Source organism: Canis lupus, chromosome 5, assembly GCF_011100685.1.
Source record: "Canis lupus familiaris isolate Mischka breed German Shepherd chromosome 5, alternate assembly UU_Cfam_GSD_1.0, whole genome shotgun sequence".
In the NCBI taxonomy this organism is placed as follows: domain Eukaryota; kingdom Metazoa; phylum Chordata; class Mammalia; order Carnivora; family Canidae; genus Canis; species Canis lupus.
In genome coordinates, this window is record NC_049226.1 from 66,827,759 (window position 1) to 66,843,633 (window position 15,875).

Here is a 15,875-nt window from a genome sequence, read left to right on the forward strand (position 1 = left end):
GACTTACTGAAACTTTTTAACACAGTAGCAACAAAAACTGTTAGGTACTTGAGAATATGCCTAATGAGCTGTTCAGGGCTCAGATGGATAAAACAATAAAACTTCCTGAAAAAAAAGGAAAGATCTGAGTAAAAGGACATGCTATGTTCCAGCTGGAGGAGTCCGGTATTCTAAAGGTAATAGTTCTCCCTGTAGTGAGACATAGTATCCCTGCCAGAACCCAGCAGTGTGTGTTCAGGGAGCTCCTGTGAGTGGGCAGTGAGTGAGCAGGAGCAAGGGAAGGGGCTTTGCCCTCGGAGGCCAGAACCTACAGCAGCATGCTCTCCATGAGTTTGTGCAGCAGTGAGGCAGAAGAAAGTTCTGAAGCAGGTGGGAAGCTGGGACAAAAGAGTGACTGCAGAAGGAGGAAGGTCTCCTGTAGGATGGAGTGAGACCTATCAGCTGCTGCTTCGAAGGATGCATACAGCACTCAGGTTCCTAAATCCTACTGCACATAGAGGTAAATTCCAGACGAGTTGGATATCTAAACAGGAATTATGAAAGAATTGGGGGATGATACAGGAGAATGTATTGTCCCATCTACAGTGTTGGGATAGGGAAGAGCATCATTTTAAAAAAAAAAAGGACCCTGAATTTAAAGACTTTATTCCTTTACTCCCCCTCCCCCTTGGAATGTCAGATTTTGGCGGGGATGTCCACAGCAAGCTTTCTGAAGAATACTCCTGAGTAGTAAGAGCAACCAGTGCATTTTATGCAGTTATATAGTTGGTATTTTTTTTAATGCTGCCAAATGCAGCAAATAGCTTCTTAAACACTAGCTTATATAAGAATCTGGCCCGTGAGCCCAGCTGCCCCTGCCCTCCCACTCTCCCTGGGACCTGGGTAGTCATCCTCCAGACACCATGTGCCTCACTCCAGGCACCTCATCAGGGGAAGGAAACCTGTGCTGACACGGGACTGCAGGTAAGAAGGCTCAGGACAAATGTGCCCAAGAGGAGACCGCACACCTGAAGCCACAAGGAGTTGGCATGGGGCCACAGGATACTAGAGAGGGAGAGATGTCGGGGGAGAGCAGCAGAGAGAAGCGGTAACCAGGTCTAGCGGTGGTAAGCCTGAGGCCTGCATGCCACCCCAGCAGACCTCTTCAGGAGACCTTCATGCTGCACTTTAGGAACCAAGGCCAGATGGTCTTACTGGACCCTTGATCCTGGAGCTTTTTGTCTTTCTGCTGGAGGTGCAAAAATGAGGACTGCTTCCCTTTGCCACCTCTAATCTTCCTGGGGAACATTGTCCCATATTCTCATCTACATTACCCCATAGGCCCCAGGAAGCACCTGGCTTGCAGAGGACTCTTTGAAAATGTCTTCTGGGTCTCCACCCTCTGTTCCCTGAAGAAATAAGTGAGGGTTGCTATACTTCCCCTTTATCCAGGTTGACTCCAACCAGTGTTCCAAAAAGAATAGATATTCCTGAAACTTAAGGACCATGGACTCTAGTCATTTTTCAAAAACAATTTTTAGGGGGTTGGGGTCCCAGGGAAGCCTTCAAAATCAAGAACCCCATGCATAAAAGCAGGAGGAGGAGGCTATTGTGCAGGTGAACTTGAAGTCATTTCCCAACATCAGTCTTAATTGGGTGCAACCCATCTGACCCCTCCCTCCCTCTCCCCAACAGGTGAGGGAGAAGACTGCATCCTCAGCCTACACTGGCTTATGTTGTCTGCTGACACTTCTCTCCTGATAATAGCCCAGATTTATTTAGCTGTTTTATTAAGATTTTTAAAAGTAATCCTTGGGGTGTGAAGTCACAGCACTGAGCTCGAGAGTCATCTGCTCTTACCTACCAGAGCCAGTTGACAGCCAGCCTGGTACCCACTATTGAGCTGTTTTAAATGCTGTGGAATTTGTAAAATGTGATCCCAAAGGTTTTTTGACACTCCTGTAGAGAGAGGGGATCTGTGCCCACCCCCTTGGCTCTGGGCTCTGGGACAGCCTGGTTAACAGAAGTGGCACTGGTGGCTTGTAGGAGGTGGCTAAGACCCTGGCCACTGCGGCCTTTTCTTAGAACACTGGCTCCTAGAGTCCAGCCACCGTGCTGTGAGGAAGCCCAGGCTGTCCCAGGCCAGACCCACTCAGAGAGAGACTAACATGACCGCCTCATCAGCTTTGTGGGTGCACTGCCTTGGAATTGGGTCCCCCAGCCCCAGCCAGGCTGTCTCCGCAGATGCCTCCTGATGCAGTGAGGGGGCTCTTTCCACTGAGCCCTGCCCAGACTGGTCAGGAGTGAAATGGATGATTTTTGATGCTTTATGTTTGGACAAGGGTGGTTATTAATCAGTTGCATAATTTCATTTATATCATGATTATTTATATATAAATTGTATTTATCCGTATTCATGAAGATAAAATCTAGAAACATTATATACATAGATAAGCAAATTCATAGTTTCCCCTAATCCTCAGTCCTTTTGGGGGGAGCTCCCTATTCACAGAACTGATAACAAAGTAGAGAGAGAGGAATCCACTTGCCCTTAGCCCCCAGCTGGTCAGCAGTGAGGCTGTCAAATTGTCACTGATTACAGACTAGTCCAGGGCAGTCTGTTGACTTCTGTGCCTATGGATTGCCTTCACCTTGTCATCAGGTAGACAGGGGTAGAAAACACCAGGGGCATTTTCTAGGAGAGGAATGGGAAAGATGTGGTTTCCCCAAGGCCCCACTGCACACCAAAGACACAGTGACACTTGGGCTCAGGCCTGTTGAGCAGCCTATGGGGGAACCTTGGATTCTGGCCCCCTGGGTGCTGTCCACTCTGTGCCGTGTCTTCCTGCTGCCATCACATCTGATCTGTATGTCACTAAGCAGCTTTCCCTGTTGCAAGCCTGTGGTGTGATGGGCACTGAGCCAGGTTGGCCTCCATTGCTTGAAGTGGCCAGTGTCTCCTGGCATTCGTAGGTGAGGAACCAGAGGCAGTGAGGTGTGGTGGCTTGTTCCCAGTGTGTGGTGTGGCCCCTCTGGACACCTGCCCCTGTCCCCAGTGGGCCCCGACCACTTTGCCAGGCCTTGTCATTGTCCTGGGTTCTCACCAGAGACTGCCTGGGCGATCTTTCAAACAGGCTCACACTCCTGTTCCTCTGACAGGGCAGGATTCCTTCCTGTGAATGGAACCCTTTATTTTCAACATCCATAAATCACAAAGGTTAAAATGGGAGCTGACATGTGACCATGTAAAGTGGACGTTTTGCACTTTGGATGGCTTGGAAGCAATAAACTCAGGCCCTGAAGTGCTGAGTTATGAGCAAAACAAACATCCCTCCCCACCTCAGAGGATGAATTAACTCGTTCAACCTCCAGAAGAATGTACTGTTAAACTCCCATTTCCCAGGTGAGGAAGATGGGACAGGGGAGAAGCCTGTCCACCGGGGAAGTGCTGCTGGATCATCTTTTGGCCACCGTCAGGGCCTTGGGTAGCTGGAAGCCACAGCAGCTTGTGGGGACACCACAGAGAGATGATTTTGTGGCTGAGGAACGTGGTGATGAAGCTGTGCACACCAGGATTTGCGGTGAATCCAGCTGTGGCACGTCCCCGCTGTGTGTTCTCAGGTAAAATGCTTTCCCTCTCTGTGCCTTGGCTTCTTCACTGGTAAGCCCTTCAAAGGCTTTAAGTTCACTTTGGCTGCACAGCAGTGCTCTGAGAGACGTACTTCTACCAACATCTCCGCGGATGGGGAAGCGGAGGCACGGGGAGAAGCCCTGCCTGAGCTCTCCTAGCCGGGACGTTAACTCGGGTCCTCTGACTCCTGCTCTCTCAACTACAACCTCTGATATCTGCTTCTCAGGAGCCCTGGGGTCTGTGTGTACAGGGACATCTTTGGGGACCAATGGCTGTCTCGGGACAGGGTTTGAAGTGATGTTTACTTCCCTCTTTTCACTTTTCCAAGGTTTTATTTTAAATAAGCAGTATCATTTGTATAATTAGAGAAAGGCTAAATTGATCTATCTAGGTGCCCCTTAACAAAGATCAAATGGTCTGAATCTTCAAAATCAGGTTCATCTGTGCACACATCTGTCCACGTTCCAGTGAAACCTGTTTTCCTCGGGTTTATTGGGAAGTTGGCTGTTGGTCCAACACAAGCCCTGCACGGCAGACAGCAGGTGGCGCTGCTACCTTATGGAGAAACCGCCAAGGGTGCACTTCCTGGAGTGGGTCAGCTGCAGGGAGCTGCCTCCTCTCCCAAAGAGAGTCCCCTCTCCCCGGGGAAGGCATCGCGGTGAAGGCTTCCGGAGAGTGAACTGGCACCTCGCTGCTCATGCCTGCTGCCACCTTGCCAGGCCCTGACCATCTGGACAGAGATGGTGCAGCTGTCCTTGTGTCACACAAGCTATGGCCATGTCAAGGTGTTGCAGGACCCAGACACGTGTGCTGATCGGTGGCTCGCCCTGGGGTCATTTTCAAATACAAAAACAGTTTGCCCTTTTTTAGGGGACGTCTGAGGACCTGGCATGCTTCCCTGTGGCCACAGGCCCTAGACACAATAGGACGCATGGCCCATGTCCCCTCCATGGTGTGGTAGTTTCAATAAGATGCCTGGAGAGGCTAGTCACCATTGCTTTTCCCCAGACCACTGTTCCGAAGCCACAGGGTATGGCCTGCACCTTTTCTGTGTCCCCCACAGAAAGGCTATGCTCTAAGAGTTGGAGGGAGCCCCTTGCTGATCGTGCTTATGCTGGGGCTTTCTGCCTCTGTTCGGGGCCCAGGGTTGCCCTGGCCTTGGTGACGTCTCTCCAGCGTGTCGACACAACCCCATGGTTCCTGGTGCTGCAAACTGTGCCTTAGTCTGTTGACCCATGATGACTGGGGTGTGTGTACCACTGAGTCTAGCCCCTTGCAATGGCAGACATGGAGGTACTCAGCATCCATGGTGGTTCTCTCCCTGTCACACTTGGAGACATCCTCTGCCCGTTCTCAAAGCACATGTGTCAACATTGACAAGGGCCGTGATTTGTCTCAGTCCTGAGATCCATCTGTGTACCCTTGTAAATGGATATGGTTTGTCTGCTGGAGATGCCCAGCAAAGGCCTTTCTCCTTGAAATGGCCCAGGGTTTGGACATGTTGATGCCCAGAAGATTCCAGAAGCAAAGGGAGGAAGCACAGCCCCACAGGCTACCCTAGCTGCCCTCTCTTGCCTTGAGTTTCAGCTTTCATTTGAGCTTTTCTCTGCTGGACTAAGGGGGCCCAAGGAAGTGAGGGGGGCTTCCGGTGGGGAGGGGCGTGGGGGGACTGAGGTCTGGTGTGCCAGAGAAGGTAGATGTCAGGGATGTGAGCTGAGGCTGCTGGCTCAGGCAGGGGTGATAAGAGGCCCTGTGTTCAGAGACCCCAGCAGAAGCTGCTCATGGACAGTTTGCCGCTTTTCACTAGGCCTGGTGGCTGGAGGAAAGTGGGTGACCAGGAGCCAGGAAGCGCAGTGCTTTAGGGATGTGGGCTTTGGGTCTGTGTCCAAATACCAGCTCTTATTTGCAGTGTCTGGAGCAAGCCCCCTCACTTGTCCGTGCTCAGTTTCTGTCTCTGGAAGGCAGGAGTAGTCCTAGGACCTCCCTAAGGGAATCCCAAGAAGGGCTGGAGTGTGTGTGGGACGAGGGCTTGCCAGGGCAGCAAGCAGCATGCCTTGTGAACGTGAACGTCGGCTTGCCTGGGCTCTGCAGGTCTGTCAGCTGGTGGTCGGGAGGGGGCAGCAGAGGCCAGGCTGAGCCGCCTCCACCGGGCCTTTCTCAGGAGCCCAGAGAACACTGCAGGAGAGACTTCAAACTCCACTCACCAGGACCCCTGGAAATCTATGAAGACTGGAGTCCCGGGTCCCACCTCCAGAGAGTCGAATCAAGTAGTTCCCAGCACGACTCCCGCCCCCCAGTCTGCAGTGTCAGCAGACACCTCAAGTGTTTCCTATGAGGGCGGTTCCACACTGAGAATCCCCGTGAGAAGTGAAGTCCTTGGGCTCAAGGGTCATCTGGCCTGGAAGTTAGGAGGGTCTCCCTGGGAAGGGAGGAGAGTCCATGCAGGCGCAGCGTGCTAGAAGATGGGGAGCTCACTGGCTCCCAGACTGCTCATTGGAAACCCCCAAGTCTAGGGCCCTTGTGAAGTATGGAATCTTGCATCTTGAATGGCATCCACCGCCCCCCCCCCCCCCGCTACACACACACACACACACACACACACACACATACACTCAGGCAGATCTCTAGGGAAGCAGGGTGAGACGTGTGGATCTTGTGGCCACTCCTGTGTGTGTACCGCAGAGCTCCTGAGGAGCCTCACCCCTGAACCACTGCCCTTCGTAGGTCAGGACGATGGTATTATTACAGATGAGGAAACAGGCTCAGAGGTCATAGGGCGTGCTCAGGTTCGGTGGTGGCAGGACATCCACTACCTCTGGGTTAGCTGCCGGCTCGTGGGCGCCTGGAAGGTAGGGAGCCAGGCCTCTGTACACTGCTACTCCCATCCTTTTCCCCAGCTCTCCAGCCCCAAAGGGAAAAGAAAACTGGGACAGATGGGCTTTGACGGGCCAGGCACCTTCCCATCAGAAGCACATACCCTGAGTGCCTTCCGGCCAGATGTGGACCAGAGGTGGGTGAGAGGGAGGGGGTGAGCTCCATGGGGTGGGGGCTAGCTGGGCCTGCAGTTCTTCCCGCTTGGGACTGGGAGCCGGGAGGATGCCAAGACACTCCTGCTGCAATGGCCCAGCGGCTAAGGCTGGGTGCGCCCAGGATGTCCACCCCCTCCCCGAGTAGAACCCCGGAGTCCCTGGGATGTGTAATCCACAAACAGAAACCCTATGATATGACTCTTGCCACTTTCCACCTCCAGGTATTTTATTACTTAAGAGGATTCATACACTTAGGGTAGCTTGGCTGCATTGTTCCAAGACAACCCCCTCCCAGGTATGCGCAGAGGTTCTTAAATTAATTCTACCTAGAATGCCCCTGTGCCAGAATGATACCCATTTATGCACATAGCATGTGTGGGTTTGCAACAGACTCTGAAACACCTTTACATTTTTAGGATTGTAACTTGCATATGCACAGCATGCTTTTGTGGGGGTGCACCACAGTGGGAGCTCCAGGTACTGGCCCCTGTGCGAAGCAGGGATGAGATGGGCCGGGAGCAGACACAACTCAAGCACTCTGGTTTCCGAGGGCACCAGTAGCAACAGCAGCGGCGTGCAGTCTTGAACATGGGTCCCGATGCAGTTTTGCCTGCAGTATTCAGGCCCTCTCTGAGCCAACCTTTTCTCCCGGGAAAGGCTCTTCTCGCATCCCCAGGCTCTGGGGCAGACCGGGAGACAGAGGCCAGGCCCTGCCTGGGGCTCCCTGGCCGGTTTTCCTGCACCGGCCCGTCTTCGTGCCTCCCACACAGCCGGCCAGGATGTGGGAGCAGTAGGAGAGCCCGCTGAGACGCAGGTGCGGCCAAGGAGATGAGCAGGAAGCCCGGGCTCACCGCCCCAGACTCCGATCCAGCCACCAAAGCCAATCACAGCCTGCGCACAAGGCATCTCTGGCACACCAAGGGGCCAAAGGAGCGGGTGCAGACGCAGACGGAGGCTGGAGAAGTTGCTGGAGACTGGGGAGGGTGCCGGTTGAGCTGGCATTGGATTTCTCCTCATCAACCCCACTTACCAGAGCCTCAGTCCTAATTGGGGTGCAGTTTCCGTGGCCGGGGAGGGAGGATGAGGCCCACTCTTGCCTGTGGAGGTTGCCCGGTTCCAAGCGCAGCGCACTTTCCGTGCTGGAGGCCTGGGGGATTTTCTCTGGCCTGGTTTTCCTGAGCACTGGTGGGATGCGGTGGTGGCCTCCACCCCAGGAGGACAGTGCCTTCTCCCCTTGCTGCCAATGTGCTCCCGGAGTGCAGGGCCAGGCGCATGCCAGCGACAGCGGCTGCGCCCAGGGAGAACTGCCGCCCGACGCTTCGGCCCACCAGAGCCCCCAGGGATGGAGTCACCGGCCTTTTCCTGTACCCTTTATCTTGCTTTTATAGACAGCGGTTAGTTTGGGACATTAATTGCCTGGGCGAGTTTGATAATTTTGATGTAACAGAGCACTGGAGAAATTACCCTCATGTCCAAAATGTCAAATTTGAGAAGAACCAGGTTCAGAGGCTTGCGACCCCACGACGCGGAGAAACTGCGGTGGGTCCTGAATGGGTGCACCGACAATGTGACTTTACTGTGTTTGTTTTCTTAGGTAGGCGGGAATTGGAATAGAAGGAGGGTGGTCGGGTTGGAGATGCAGGTTTTAGACAGTGTTCCCCCACCCCATTTTCAGGAAAGTGTTCCTGAATGGAAATGTTTTTGTCACCTTGCTTTCCCACCAATGGTTCTTTTCTCGCTTAAATTCTACTCAGTTCTAAGTTGGGGAAAACCAAGTATAGGGCACCAAAAACAAACAAACAAAAACCCACAAAAAAAACCTCAAAAAACAAAAACAAAAAACAAACTCCACATACAAAAAAGTTAAAGTTTCACAATTTATAACAGCTAGAATATGGAAACAGTAAAGCCTGAAACTCCAAATAAACTCCCATTGGTGGCAAAAAAAAAAAAAGGTAAAAAAAATCATCTATATTCTTATATCTATATGGTTTTCCCTGGAGGAAGGAGGGACAAGTTTTTCTTTCAACATCTGATTATTTCTTTAAAACAAGAAATGACATTTAGAGGGGCAGAGGGCTCTTCTTAAAAAACAGAAGCCAAGAAAAATAGTTACGCATGTCCAAATTTCACTTCAGCGGGAAGTGAAGGATGGAAAGAGGAGGATTAGCAAAAAAGAGACACAAAAAAGAAAAAAGTATTCAAAATAACCCATATTTTACATATAAAACAAGTCTAGAGATCCCAAGCTGGTTTCTGTGTATATTTTGGGGTTTGGAAGATACTCCGCAATCCCAATCCCAATAAAATACTCATGCGATTTTATTTCTAGTTGATACAATGTTAAAGGCCATGTACAAATGTTATACATTTTTATTTTTGTTCTTTTTTTTAGGAAAAAATACACAAAAGGCAAAACATCCTCAAATTGTCATTTTATACAGTGCAGAAGGAAATTTGAAATACGTGTCACAAATGCTGCACCCCAGCAGCCAAATACTAAAAAAAAGGGGGTAGTCCTTCATTTTATATATATATTTATATAAACATATGGAAATTTGTTTTTACACAGATCGGACTTTGTTTCAAATTTACAATGGTTCTCTAAAAAAAAAAAAAATTCTACGCGGCAAATATTGCCAACAAAGTTACACCATTAATACTGATAAACGGAGGAGCCTATGCGGTGTTTCGATTATTAGGGAAAGAAAGTAGAATAAATAACAGGATGAGCCTTGCTATAGTTTAAAAAAGTGCCTTAACCTTTCTGCGTCGCCGCAATCCTGAATTCGTGCGCTCACCGGCCTTCCCTGCCCCCGCGCCGCGCTGTGTTCCCCTCGCTCTCACACCAGCACGTTTTTTTACAGTAGAGATCGGGAGACAGTCGGGTCTTGTGAGAAAAACACCCGCCAAAAGAGTCAAAATGCAATTCGAAACAAAACCAAAAAGGACTGTAGAGAAGACAGAGGAGGGCTGAGGGGACGGCAGAGGCCCGGGGAGCCCCTGCTTCTGGGCTCCTTCTAGTTTCCTTTTGTAAGACGAACAGTGGCTTCAGAAATGCAAGTCCGCACAAAGATCCACCTGTGGTTGCTGGAGGGCTTCTGAGATGGGGAGGAAGACGTGATTTCTTGCCCCCCCTTCCCTGCAAAACACGGCTCTAAGAGGAGACTTGCGCATTCCAAGACATTCTTTCCAAAAAAAAAAAAAAATTAAAAATTAAAAGATAAATACTCAACCAAAAAATAAAAGTATTTGATAATGATGGTCTCACATGTTTGCCTTTCTTCTGAAAACCTTCCCCCACTTTTGCCATTGGAGGGAAGGCGGGGAGAGGCCTCAGCAGAATTCTTGTTTGGATGTCGAGGGTTTCCCCCAATACAGCACCTTCTCAGCCGGCTTCCACTGGATCGAAAATAGATACTTCTACCAACAGCTGTAGTCAGAGCAGGCCCCACAGCCACCATTTGTTAATTTTTTGAAGGAGTGTGGGAGGAGGTGCTGACCACCAAGCTGGGTCTTTGCCTTGGGGATTCCTTTCCAAATAATCCGGGTGGGTAGGGGTCAAACCCTTGTCTTCTGCCTACGGTTATACCTCAAGAATAAAGCAGTTTCTTGCGATGGGTTCCGGGGGTCCCCGAGCCAGGCCGCCCGTGCCTGGAGGGCCCCGCCAGCTGCGGCCTCACATCACGCAGGGCTTGATGTCTTGGTAGGTGACCTGCTGGTGGTAGTAGGAGCCACTGCCCGCCGAGTGCATGGATGAGGACGCCATGGTGTTGAAGGAGAAGACGAACTCCTTGCGGTCACACATGCCGGGAGACTGGGAGTGATACCTCGGGATGCCTGCGAAGGAGGCAACGGGAGGGCAGGGAGCAGAGTTAGGGTGGGCGCCCCCGGCTCCGGCGGAGAAGCAGCGCTCCCCGGCTCCGGCGCACGGGCCCGCTGCCTCCCTACGCCCCACCGAGGTGCCAGACTCCCGGAGTTCCGGCCTCGGGCGGGGCCGGGCGGCCCCGGATTTCGGGCCCTGGGCTCTGTGCTCCAGCAGAAGATCCCAGGACCCCAGGGATGACCCCTGCTCCTGGGTGCCTGCGGCGTGGGCCTCTCCTGCCTCAGGCACCAAGCTCCAGGCTGGGGCTTCCTGAAGCCCCAAGAGGAAGGGGTAGGGGGCTGCCAAGGGCCAGCAGACCTCAAGGAGAGCCGGCCTCCACCTCCAGGGCCAGCCCAAGGCCTGTGCCTAGGGCTGGGGCACTCACCTCCCAACCCCGAAGCCTGCGGAGGCCCCGGTAGGGCTGGAGGCTTCTCCAGGGGGAAAGGCCCCTTGGAGAACAGCCGTCTCCCCCTCCGCCAGGGGGTGGAGAGGCAGCCCCAGCCGCTGGGAGTCTGAAGCAGCCCAAACAGGGAGGTCCCCGTGGAGAGGGGGCCCTCCAACCTCCAGGCCGGCTCCTGCCTCCCGCGGGAGGCTGACAGCTGAGCCCTGACAGGCCTTGCTTAGCCCTTCCGAGCTCTTTCCAGAACCGGGCCCAGAGACGCTGGTGGGTGCTGAGAGGAGAGTGCTGGAGGGGAGCCTTTCCTGCCTGGTCCTTCTCAGAGGAGTGGGGAGGAGTGTACCTGGGGAACCGAAAGCCTGGATCCTCAGAAACAAAGAGTCTGTGGGGCCTGCACCTCTCACTCTTGCTCTGGGCCTGGTCACAGTCCCTCTCTGCCCCTGTCACCACAAAATGTCCCCCAACTCGACCTCCCCACGGCCAGGCCTGGTTCCCTGGGAGGCTGGGGTGCCGGGCCTCTGAGCACCCAGCCCAGGCAGCTCTGGGCCTAACGCTCTTTTTCTGCCCAGGCAGCCTTCCGGTGGTGGCGAATATAGGGGAGGCCCAGCCAGCTGGCCAGGGCTGGGCTCTGGCTCCATCCTGGGAACTTGATGAGGTGTGAGGGGCTAAAGATTTAGAGGGATGTGGAATATCGGGGGCCGAGCCTTTTTGGTGAGGAAGGGGCCTACTTGGGCAGGCTGGGGGCTACCAGCAGCTGGGAGTTGGAACTGAAAAGGTGAAACAATTATCTTGCTCCAAATCTGCCCTCCCCTCTCACTGCACTCACCCCGCAGAGGGGGGCATGCGAGGCTGAGAGACACTCCGGAGAGCTGGTGGCCTCCGGAAGCAGCGGGGCTGGCACCCCACAGGAGTGGCATCAAGCTCTCGCCCAGGGCGGTCAGCGGGTGGGGGTGGGGGTGGGGGTGGGGGTGGGGGCCCGGTTCAGCACCCAACTCTGACAGACGTCGGAGTCCCCCAGGCCTAGGGCAGCCCGGGTCTCCCCCACTCACCTTGCAGGTCGGCTGGGGCGTTGTGACTGTTCTGGTGTAGATACGGCTGGTCCAGGGAGTGCGTGGAGAGGCTGCCAGACAGGGGGTTGGCTGCGGGGTTGCAGGGGGACAGGGGCTGCTGCTTGATGTAGGAGGCGCCGCTGTTGAGCGCCGCGGAGGCCGAGGGCGGCCAGGCGGCCGTGGAGCCCGAGTAGACGGCGTGGGGCTCCATGACCCCGCTGGCGGCGGCGGGCAGCAGCGGGGAGGCGGGCACTGAGCTGTCGTGGTGCGGGTACTCGCCGGCCGCCGCGCCGCCGCAGCTGCCCATGTACGAGTGGCCGCCGTTGGCGGGCAGGTGTGGCACCGAGTGGCTGGGCAGAGCCATGCCGTCCACGTTGGCCGGCAAGTGGCCGTTCATCATGCCCAGGCCGCTCTCCAGCGCCAGGCTGTTGGGCGGGCAGGAGAGGCCGCCGGCGGAGCCCTGGAAGCCGTAGGTGTCCGGGAGGTGGTTGAAGCCCAGCCCGTTCATCATGCTGTACATGGGCTTGAGCGCCTGGCATTTCCTTCGGAAGCCGCGGGGCCGCCGCCGAAAGGAGCCCTCCTCGAACATGAACTCGCTGGCCGGGTCGATGGTCCAGTAGTGGCCCTTGCCGGGCCGCCCGAGGCCCTTGGGCAGCTTGATGAAGCACTCGTTGAGCGAGAGGTTGTGGCGCACCGAGTTCTTCCAGCCCTGGTAGGAGCCGCGGAAGAAGGGGAAGCGGCTCTGCAGGAACTGGTAGATCTCGCTGAGCGTCAGGCGCTTGGTGGGCGAGCTCTGGATGGCCATGACGATGAGCGCGATGTACGAGTAGGGCGGCTTCTCGGGGCGCCGGATGCCCGCGTTGGTCTTCTTGGCCTTGGCCGGCCCGGACGCCGCGGGGTCCATGGCCGCGCCGCCTCCCCCGCCGCCCCCGCCGCCGCCGCCGCCGCCGCCGCCGCCGTGCGGTGGCTGCTGCTTCTCGGGCGCCGAAGACATCGGGTGGCTGCTGCCGCCGCCGCCGCTGCCGCCGCTGCTCTGCGCCGCCGACCGGCCGGGAGGAGGAGGAGGAGGAGGAGGAGGAGGAAGAGGAGGGGGGGGCGGAGGGCGGGGGGGAGGGGGCTGCGCGCGCGGGGCCGGCTGCTCCTCTGCCGTCATCCGCGGCCCCTGCGCGCGGCGGGGCTCGGCGCGCCCGCCCTCCCCCGCCCGTCCGCCCCGAGGAGCCGCGGGAGCGGCCGGCGGGTGGCGCGGACCCCCCTCGCCCCGGCTCCCTCCCCCCGCCTCCCGCGCCCTCGCCCTCGCCCTCTCTCCTCCCTCTTTCCCTCTCGCCCTCCCACTGGGGAAGGAGCCGAGCGGAGGCTCAGGGCAGCCTCGGTGCAGCCCTGCGGCCCCGGCCGAGGCCGCGAGGCCGCCCCCCGCCCCCCCACCCCCCCCCGCCCCGCCCCGCCCCCGCCGCCGAGCTCGGGGGGCGGGGAGCAGCGCCTCCGGGGCCGAGGCCGTGCGCCCCCGCGGGCTGCGGCGCTGGGCCCCCGCCCCCCGCGGCGCTCGGCCCCGCCGCTGCAGCCAGGCCGCCGCGCCTGCAGCTCCCCTCCGCGGCGTCGCGCGGGCCGCCCGGGACCCTCCGGGAGTCCCCTCCTCCCTCCCCCCGCCCGCGGCGGTGGGCGCTTAAAGGGCCCCCACCCTCGCCGCCCCGGGCCGCCGGCAGCGCCGCCCCGCCTCCACCAACCTGGCCAGCAAGTGTGACTGCGCCCGGGCCGCGGCTCAGCCCCGCGCCGCGCAGGCCCCCGCCTTCCCGGCCCCGAGGCGCGGGCGCCCGAGGCCCTGCCCGGCGCGCACAGCCCGCGGCCACCGCGGCCACCCCGGCTGGGCCACCGGTCCCCGCGGCCGCGGGCGTACGTGCCCGGGAGGGACCGCCTACCCGCTCTCCCCGCCCCGGGGAGGACTGCGTTGCGCCCGGGACGTTTTGGACTCGCCCAGAAGCGCGCGAGCAGGCGGGCCGCCGCGGGAGCCGAGCGCGGGCGGAAAACGAAAGCTCGGGGCGGGTCGCGGCCGCTTCGTGCGGGCGCCGCGGGCCGAGCGGGGGCGAGTGAGACCCGCGGGCTCGGCGGGACCCCGGCCGCACAGGCTTCCCGGAGCCGCGGGGCCGCTCCCCCGCTCGTGCATGCACTCCCGCGCACGCCCGCAAGCCTCGGTGCACGTGCACACCTCGCAAAATGCGAAGACCCCCCAGTGCACACTCGCGCCCCTGCGTGCGTTCCCCCGCACGCGCACAGCTCGCTCAGGCACGCGCGTGCCCAAGGGCGCGCCCCACTCGCGCACGGACAGTAGGCCCCCCAGGAGCGGATTCGCACCCACTCCCACCCGCCTTCCGATCTGAACCCGCATGCTGCCCAGGGGCCCCCCCCAACACACACTGGCACAGGCTTAAAATCCGCCCCTTTGGCCCCGCAGCTCCGGTGTCCCCACTTTCCAAGAACAGGTTCCGATTCCTCATAGATGGTAGAGGCCCTGGCAGGAAGTTTATACGGCTCAACGTAAACACGTTCTGGGGGATTCTTTAATAATAATAATAGAGAATTCCGCGTGCGCGGGGGGAGTTGGCCTAATGCCCCTGTGGGCTCGGCCTGCCGCCGCCGCGGGGCCTCTGACACTGCGCGCCAGGCCAGGTTCCGGAAAGCAGCCTGCGCGGGTGGGAGCGCAGGCCCCGGAGGCCCTCGCGCCGGGCGGTCGGAGCCGGGAGCTCGCGCGCTCGCCTCGCCTCGCCTCGCCTCCCCTCGCAGGACCGGGGCGCCGGCGCGGGACCGCACCGAGCGGAGCGCAAGGCGGCCAGAGGCACCCAGGTGAGTGCCGTTCGCGCGCTAACTGCGGGGCACCCAGCCCAGCCTCTCCGGGCCGCTGTAGGGAGGAGACGGCTGTTCTCCAGGGTCGCAAAGACCAGCCTGGACGCGTTGCGCCGGCGGGAGCCGGGACCAGAAACGGATTCCCGGAGCGCCGGGAGGCTCGGACTGAGCCCGCCCCGCGGCGCTTTTCAAAGCCCACCGTCCTCTCCTCTCGGGTTTCCTTGGCGTCCTCGACCCCGCGGTCCCCCCTCCTCGCTCAGACGCCTCCAGCCTCGGCGGTAGACGCCTCGTCGCCTTCGGGGCGCCTGGCACGTCCGTGTGAGGAGCTGGGGGGCTCGCAGGAGTAGCGTGCCCAGCGGTCCCCGCCTTCCCAGGCCGAGGGGCGCCTTCCCCGCGCAGCGCTGCCGCCGGGCTCCGCGGCCTGGGGACAGGGTGTGTGGCCCTACCTTCGCGCAGGTGGAGGCGCGACGGCAGACCCACCCCCACCCCCCGCAGCCCAGCCAGCACGCACACACCCAGAGCCCCCGAGCTCCGCACAGCCTCCAGTGCATCCTCCCGGCGAACACCCCTCACGCAGCTCGGGAGCCCCAACTCTCCCCCGAAAGCACAGGCCTGCCCACCGCAGAGGACACGCTTTGCGTTAAGTGCACACACTCCTGCACTGCGTGTTCACCCACGCACAGCCGCTGCATTCACGCCTACACGTTCACGCACACATTCTTACATTCTCTCTCTCTCTCTCTCTCTCTTTTTTTTTTTTTTTTTTTTTTTTTGGCCAAACGGCAGCTGCAGGCTAGGAGGCCCTGGCGTTGCCGGGAGAGGGAAGTTCCCGAGAAGGGGTCGCTACCGCCAGCTGCTGGGAGCACATCTGGCGTTTAGTAGAAAGGCCAGCGGGAGAGGCTGCCCCACTCTCCAGCCTAAGGATGCCGCCGTGCCCTGTGGCTCCCAGAAAGCGATAGTAATGCCTGTTTCTCTGATGGGGCACCTTCAAAGTGAGGGGGCTCTATAGAACATAGAATGGGGGAGGCTTCTTCCAACAGCCCCTTCCTTTTTGGGTCCTCTCTACTCGGAAGGGGGCCGCAGATGCCAT

General features: G+C 58.0%; 1 protein-coding gene and 1 long non-coding RNA gene across 4 annotated transcripts in view; one reads left to right on the forward strand and one right to left on the reverse strand.

Moving 5' to 3' along the window:
* Positions 1 to 8,939: 8,939 nt before the first annotated feature.
* FOXF1 (forkhead box F1) lies at positions 8,940 to 12,944 on the reverse strand. Its single transcript, XM_038538114.1, has 2 exons — positions 11,951 to 12,944; positions 8,940 to 10,479 (listed from the first exon to the last, which is right to left on the reverse strand). The coding sequence occupies exons 1-2, from the start codon at positions 12,942 to 12,944 to the stop codon at positions 10,319 to 10,321; spliced, it is 1,155 nt and encodes a 384-aa protein (XP_038394042.1). The 3' UTR covers positions 8,940 to 10,318.
* A 1,687-nt stretch (positions 12,945 to 14,631) lies between these two features.
* The window catches only part of LOC102153633, a 71,760-nt gene continuing 70,516 nt past the window's right edge, over positions 14,632 to 15,875 (forward strand). For 2 of the 3 annotated variants that reach the window (XR_005359972.1, XR_005359974.1), the window contains exon 1: positions 14,632 to 14,785. This is a non-coding gene — a long non-coding RNA (uncharacterized LOC102153633). The remainder of the gene's footprint in view (positions 14,786 to 15,875) is intronic. The other variant, XR_005359975.1, reaches the window with a different exon arrangement.